Consider the following 7,585-nt stretch of genomic DNA (forward strand, 5'->3'; position numbering starts at 1 on the left):
TGAATGGAATTTGCACTAAAGTACCCAAAAAAAATATATTTATAAAAAAAAGGCACAGAAATTAAAACACTCCACTGATACAACGCCTTAATGACTGAGCACCGGAGCAAATATGAAGTGAAAATGTTCATCAAACAGCAAACCAGCTTTCAGAAAACTCGACTTAACACTGCCTTGAACAAGTTGGGTTCTGCCGGGTTTAGTCCGGTAACCCTGAAACATATTTACAGTTACATCATATCCAGGTGAAAGCGGAATTAAAAGTGCTACAACGGCAAAATACAATGAAGTTCAGCGGCGTCTCTCTTGCCCCCCCCGCCCCATCCCGTCAAAAGTACAATGAAGTTCAAAACTACTCTCTTTTCCCCTTTCCCTTGGACCCCGTGTTAGTTTTTCTCATCCTTTTTCTCGTCTTCGGTGGGATACGAGTGCCAAGTGAGCCGCTCTTCGTAGAAAGAGATGACCACCTGCGGACACTTGACGTTGGCCTCCTTCGCCGGGACCAGGTCGGCTTCGTCAGAGTTTTTCCTGCACAAACAAAAAGCGTTTTTTTTTTATTGCATTTAGTCAAAGCAGACACATTTTCCCAGCCACATTACGAACCATTTCATGAGGAACATGAGTTCTCCTGTGGAATCTGTAGCACCGATGATCCTTTCTGGAGCCAGGCCTCGAGCAAAACCCCTCAGCTTCTCTGCCTGAGCATCAAACGGGGGCACAAAAGCTAGATATCAGCATTAAATACCCAACTGCCTGAAATGCGTAAAGGTTTGAATCTGAATTTAAAAATGTAGGTAAATAATCCCTCTCTAAACACTTTCTGCAGCAGAAAACTAAATTCAGCTCCATTTGTCTCTTTATCAACTGAATTTTTATGAATTTACACAAATCAACAATATTCTACTATTATTCCCTACGATAATCTAGTTTTTTGAAGATGAAAAAACAGCCAGAAAATGAAAACCTGTTTAAAAAAAAAAAAAAAAAAGGAACAGGTGAAACTTCCTTTTTCCACGGTTGGTTTTGGTCATGCAGGTTTAAATGTGCACGTTGGGAGTCGATTGGCCGATGAATGAAATTACAGGAAAGAATAAGTACCAGACACGAAGCTGCGCCGCTCACCTCATCCTTTTTCTTCTTCGTTTTACTGTCGTCTCCTTCCACATCGCCGGCCGCCTTCCTCTTGCCGTCTTGTGCTGATTTCTGGGATTGCAGAAATTCGGCGATCAAGTCCGGACAGTCCAGGTTGTCGTCGGGCTCCCACGTGTTGTCTTCCCTGCAAAAAAATAAATAAATAAGTGTTAATCAAATACAGAATAAAGGTCTTTAATTTATTCCGTTGTACACGCTGGTATCTTTATATTTAACGATATATCCGACTCACTCGGAGAAGCCTTTCCACTTGAGAAGATATTCTACTCTCCCTTTCACCACTCGCCGATTCAGGACCTTCTCCACCACGTATTCTTCCTCCTCCTCCTCCTCCTCGGGCACTTCATCTGTCTTCTTGTCCTTCGTCTCAGCTGAAGTCATCTTGCTCTCTGGTGGGACGGAAACAGGGAGAAATGACGGGGTCAGATGGATTCATGGATTATTATTTGGCTCTTTGACACACACACACTTTTCCTTGCACATTAAATATACAGTAAAATTGATATCAGAAGATAATGATATATACGAAACCTTCCGTAACAGTGGGGCCATCGTTTGGGGGCTCTGGAGTCAGGCTCATACTCGTCAGGTAGATCTGGGGGGCCAGCAGGTTCCTGCCAGGCCTCAAGTTTACTGCGTGAGAGAAAGCGAGCCAGAAATGGTAGAGAGGAAAACCCAGGATTGGGATCAATGGGATCAATGGGATCAATATGAGAGGTAATGCAGATTAGCAGCACTGACTTTCACCTGGGAACCCCCCCCCCCCTCCCCCCTCCCCCCTCCCCCATTACAGATTACCTCGAGAACCACATTTGGAGAGTTGTGTGTTATAAATGGAATGCAAAAATATATATATTTATATAATATCCACAACAGGTGTATTATCGATCACCCATTGTATCGTTCATTAAACGCTGCACGACAAAGCCACCCCCCCCCCAGTTTGCAGCTAGCTATTGCTTTCGCTCCGGCGGACTAACACAATCTGTCGGTGGCAATAATTCCTTTATTTAGTGAATCGTGTCTCTAAACGGGGACATTAACGTCGTGGCGCGGCGCTGCTTGTGATCTCCATTTGAACGTTAGCAGCGCTAGCTAACAGCAAACATTACACAAACACGCTTTGAAGGGGGGGCAGAAAAGGAACTCACCTGCGGACGGAGTTTAATTGATCTGCGTTCGCGCTTCGCGTGTATTTATAATAATAGATTACCTTTTGGGTTTTTTTTTTTGTGTGTGTTTGTACACGCTTGTTAGTCTTATTAAAAAAAAAAAATACAGAGCCGCCAGCTTGAATCCGGTCAGTGTGTCGCTTCCGCCCCTTCCGTTGATCGATCAGTTTCACCGGATGGAACGTGCACGGGTTTACTGATCAGTCTGACAGCAGGTTCCCACGTTAACATGTATGTGATTTATCGATCGGTAAACAAACGGACTGGATCAATGGAACGCCCCCCCCCCCCCTTTGATATAGCTTAACAGAGAATGAAGCATTAAAACACAATTATAATGTATATAAAACGATTACATGATTGAGCAATAATAATAATAATTAAGATAAACAGAAAGAAACAAAAAACAATTGATTGTATTTTTTATTTTATTTTGAACAATGGCTCCACGCCCCTTCTGTCCTTTCAGTACGCGCGTGCTCATTCCGGAAGTCACGTGATGTCGCGTCGTTGTGACTTGCGAAATGGAGACAGGAAGTGTTGTGAACAAGAAGCATGTATTTAAGGAATGAGGGTTTGGAGTTAACTCAGGAACACCGGCCGAGCAGGACGAAGCCCACGACAGCAGCAGCTTCGCCGCTTGTGACAGTAAGTGTTTACTGGTGGGAGTAGCTTTAGCTTTAGCTTTGAGCTAATGTCCAACAGTAGCACGCCTGAGCTTTCCTCTAAAGGCTATTAGCATTTAGCTAATGATGCATGTTAAATTGTTTGTATTTTCTGATTGTCACATCGTTTTGTGTTTTTCTGAGGGTTTTTATTCATAGTATCGCTAGACAATATCTGTATCAGATATTTTTTTTCTGAATGCTATGGTGAAATAAATATCGGGAATATTAAGCACATTGTGTTTTCAATTATAAAGTCAGAGTTACACTATTTTGTTTATTTTGACGGATACGTGATTTCGAACGTTCGGGTCCATGAACCTGTTGATTCAGGCGATGACGGCTGGAATTCACCGAATAAAAGAGCGGATATTGACTTTCAGGAAAATAAAGGTCAGCATCAGTGCCCCTATTTCACCGTTGTTTCATGCCCCCCTGGGCATCGAACACACCATCCTGTGCTGCCACCTTCTGCTTTTGAGAGCCTTTTTCTTGAGGGAATCCTGGTCTAACCGCTGGATTATTAGATGCCAGTGGAGAATTTAGAGGACAAAATGGCAACATACTCAACAAGTAGAGGAGGTTTGACATTGATCTTTGGAAAAATATGTCTGAAGACCGGCTTTGCTGAGCAGCGAGAATAACTTTTGCTGACTCTGTTCTTATTAGGGGGGGGGGGGGGGGTCAGCTGATTGACATGCATGGTTTTAGCTTTTGAACCTGTTTATTTAATTCTGCCCCTTTTTTGTTTTTGCTTTTTGCAGTGTTAGGATGAACAATCAAGAAGACGACGTGAGTTCGATTCCACACTCTTCCTTTCTATTAAATCGCTCCACACAAATGCCAGAAAGCAAAATCTGTCTGAAAGCATTTAAGGAAACGACGGCTGCCATGTTATTCGGTCGTATGAACAAGATGCAGATGAACCTGAGAAACCTCCGTTCTCTATTTATCCATCAGGAATTTATTGCAGTGCGGGTCCAAGATCCCCGTATCCAGAATGAGGGTTCCTGGAATTCATACGTGGATTATAAAATATTCCTCCATGTGAGTATTAACAGTTAAAACTCCAGTTTAAATGTTTGCTTCTAGTGTTGTTTCATTATCTATTTTTAGCTGTGCCTTTTCTATGTTAAGCTATTTAAGTAAAACGTGCGTAGTGCACCTGTAGTTTTATTTTTATACTGCTGATCGGCGGTTACACAAACACGAACGGCGTCACATGTCACTGGAACAGATGTGACGCTTTAGTTCTGTGGTAGAACGGCTGCTGTGAGTCATCAGAGTCACAACGTGCAAGTCCCCAAATGACTTCATTTCAGGCCTATTTATGTGATCTGTTGGGGGGAGGGAAAAAAAAAGTACTCTGGTTATGCTAGTTTTCGCTGGACCGTGTATTTATTTCATTCCCAGACCAACAGTAAAGCGTTCACGGCCAAGACGTCCTGCGTGCGTCGGCGCTACAGCGAGTTCGTCTGGCTGAAGAAGAAGCTTCAGAAGAATGCTGGTTTGGTGTGAGTGTCCGAGCAGCGCGTTCGGTCCGGCTGGGGAGTGTAGATGATTTAACTGCAGCTGGCTTGACGTTGGAGGATGACCGATCGAGGTGGAGGACTGAACGGCGCGATGTCTGATGGGTGAATATTTTCTTCTAGGCCGGTCCCAGCTCTTCCGTGTAAGTCTGTCTTCTCCTTCAGCAACGAAGACTTCCTGGAGAGGAGAAGGAAAGGACTTCAGGTCTTCTTGGACAAGTCAGTCGCTGTGCTTTAAAGCGTATTTGATGCATTTAATCTGCTGTAAATGGTGAGTTTTGTGCGATTCTTCTTTATCCTGGCAGAGTGTTGCACATGACGGTGTGTCTGTCGGACAGCCAGCTCCACCTCTTCCTGCAGACCCAGCTGCCGGTTGGTCACATCCAGGACTGCGTGCAAGGCCACACCCCTTACACCGTGACGGATGCCATCCTCACCTACGCCTCGTCCAATCAGGGCTTCGCTCAGGCTCAAGAGGAGGACGCCATCAAGGAGCCAAGTTTGACCGTTTCCTACGAGTCTATGGAGAGGTGTGTTTGATCTAAACTGATGGGTCACCGTTTAACTATTCATGATGCCGTTTTAATTATTCAGCTGATGAAGGTGTCGTAGGTAGACTTCTGATTCCCCATTCACAATCTTCATGCTAAGCTAGCTGGCTATAGCTCTGTATTTAATGTACGGACCTGAGAACGGGATAAGTTATTTTCTTACCAATACAGTGACGAATAAATCAGTTTACCCGGTTCTGAGATGATTCTTTCAGGATATTCGGGCATTTAGAACTAAATATTTTTGCGTTTTCCTATTTTGACAGCCCAGCTCCTCACCAACCGTTTCTACAGACTAAAGACATTTTCAGGCCTGACTTTCTGGCATGTGGAGACTCTAAACCTCAGCGTGATCCTGGAACAGCGGAGTTGGACCAGGACCAGAAAATAAAGGTCATCCAGACGAGCGACCACCTAGAGGCCGTTGACTACAGCGCGGCCGAGGTGAGCTTCTACCTGGGCGACAGCCAGGATGATTCTGGGAGCCTCAGCCCTGCAGAACCGGCCCAGCAGAGGATGGAGACGCCGGTTGAAGTTCACAATCCGATGGGAGCTGACTCTGACATTACGGATGATGTGGGCGGGGCGTGTGAGGGGGGGTGTTCCCCAACACAGGAGAGCATTAGAACATCGGATACAGAGGAGAAGGCTGAAGAAGGGGCTGGTTCTGATTCCATTTTAGATCCCTTGAACAGTGACTCCAGATCTCAGGACATTTTGGAAGACGTGTCCTCTGAGATGGAGGTTTCAGAAAATCAAGTCATTCCAGATGTTGAGGGCCGCGATGCAGATGCCGTTTGTCCAGAAGAGATTGTGAACTCCGATGGGCAGATGGAGCCGGACGTGGAAAGTGCTGAAACTCCATCGGATTCAAGAATCGTGGAAGAAGCTTACGACATGCCACAGACTGAAACGGGGGGCGGCGACACTGTTCAAACGACGGACCTAAAGCAAGTTGGACAGGATTTAGTCGTGATAAAAAATGAGATGGATGAGGACAGCCGCTCTCTGCCGTCCTCCAATGAGAGCATCGTCGAAGTCAGTGATGAAGAGAGCATTTGTGACGCGGCCAGCGACTTAATCCAGGCTGAGAACGATGACATGAACGCATCTTGTGTGGGGGGCCCACTCGGGTTGGAAATGGAAGCCTCCACTCGGAACACTTCGGACCTGAACGTAGACGGAAGCCCGGCGGGAAAAGATGACTTCTCCGGAGAGGATAATCGATGCATGGCCGAAATCGATAACCTTTGCAAATCTCTGGACCTGAACTCTGGTGCAGATCTGACTGAAAGTGATTTCAATGTTTTAGGGACCAGCGGCTCACTTTGATTAGCTGATGATCGCATTGACTGGGAACACCTGCTTGTCCAGACGACTGTGGGAGGATGTATTGAGATGGAGACACGGCGAAGGAGCACGCACACGCAGGCACTCACTCTCACTCCATGAAGCCACATTGGGTAGGTAAGATTAGTCAAAACCCAAAACTAGTGTTCTTCAGAATTACTTTGCATTGTCGGCTTAACCTTTAAAAAGTTGTGTTTAATTGTAAGAATCTCTTTCTGCCCGAATATTTCTTTCCAATGTGGATGATTGCCATTTTGTGACCAGCAGAGGGCGCCCACGTTGACAAAAAGGAGGCATTCAGGTTATTTATCCGTATAAAGAATTAAAGGTTTTACTTCTATGTAAATGGATATAAAATTCAGGTATTTTTTGCACTGGGGGGGGGGGGGAAGAGAGAAGAGAGGTTCACATGTTTAAAGTAAGGTTCAGGTTCCTGTTTTTAACTCTAGAATAGTTCACTTCTAACATCAGTCGTTTTGGAATCACTTCAGGAAAGGATCTCTTTATGATGTATGAGCATTACAAGGACCAATAGTTTCAGCAAAACGCCCCGAACGATTGTATTTCTGTTAAACTCGTTTATTATCACAGCGGTGGATAAAACTAGTCATGGTGGAACCACGGTGCAAGACGCTGACACTGACATTTAATTCATTTCATTAACACGTTCTGCTCCTTGGCTGGATTTCACTTTTTGTTTTTTAAATCTATTTTTTTTGAGTCCTACTTTCAGGGCGCCACCGGTGTTCGGATTCACACGACGACAGCCTTGTGTGTAGCTGGTCTGAAACCTCTTTAAGCTTTTTGCAGTCTGACCTCTACGTTGTTTTCTACGTACCTCTGCTGCTGCTTGACGTTTGAATTCATGCTCATGCACTGGGAAGCCGGAGTTTATCGTACCGTCGCACACAAACCGCTTGTCGTTCATCCCCTGGTGCAGACGTGACGGCTCATCGGGGGATTGTAGAGCGCTGGCTTTTGCTTTTTTTCCGTTGTGTAAATGAATTGCTTTTTAAAATCTTTTTTTTTTTAAGTCATGTCCTCTTTTTAAGAAGACTTAACATGGATCTACAAACATGGGTTGCGGTGTCCGTGTTACTACGCAAGATTTGATCTCATTTCAAATAAATAGTGTTTCCAATTTACAGTGTTTTATGCTTGTTTAT

The 7,585-nt window shown here is 44.8% G+C and overlaps 2 protein-coding genes across 3 annotated transcripts; one reads left to right on the top strand and one right to left on the bottom strand.

The window, feature by feature from the left end:
- Positions 1-385: 385 nt before the first annotated feature.
- cbx1b (chromobox homolog 1b (HP1 beta homolog Drosophila)) lies at positions 386-2,437 on the bottom strand. Of its 2 annotated transcripts, none has more exons than XM_068754326.1 (6): positions 2,366-2,437; positions 1,684-1,785; positions 1,385-1,541; positions 1,123-1,276; positions 604-698; positions 386-528 (listed from the first exon to the last, which is right to left on the bottom strand). In XM_068754326.1, the coding sequence occupies exons 2-6, from the start codon at positions 1,730-1,732 to the stop codon at positions 387-389; spliced, it is 597 nt and encodes a 198-aa protein (XP_068610427.1). In that variant the 5' UTR covers positions 1,733-1,785; positions 2,366-2,437; the 3' UTR covers position 386. The 2 variants fall into 2 exon arrangements, with proteins under 2 accessions (XP_068610427.1, XP_068610426.1); XM_068754325.1 differs by having other exon boundaries at positions 2,304-2,408.
- Positions 2,438-3,759: 1,322 nt separating this feature from the next.
- Positions 3,760-7,555, top strand: snx11 (sorting nexin 11). The gene is made up of 6 exons (XM_068754396.1): positions 3,760-3,781; positions 3,950-4,036; positions 4,403-4,503; positions 4,642-4,737; positions 4,824-5,048; positions 5,336-7,555. Exons 1-6 carry the CDS (start codon positions 3,761-3,763, stop codon positions 6,399-6,401), a joined length of 1,596 nt encoding a protein of 531 aa, XP_068610497.1. The 5' UTR covers position 3,760; the 3' UTR covers positions 6,402-7,555.
- Positions 7,556-7,585: the final 30 nt, after the last annotated feature.

Source organism: Brachionichthys hirsutus, chromosome 21, assembly GCF_040956055.1.
Source record: "Brachionichthys hirsutus isolate HB-005 chromosome 21, CSIRO-AGI_Bhir_v1, whole genome shotgun sequence".
NCBI lineage: Eukaryota > Metazoa > Chordata > Actinopteri > Lophiiformes > Brachionichthyidae > Brachionichthys > Brachionichthys hirsutus.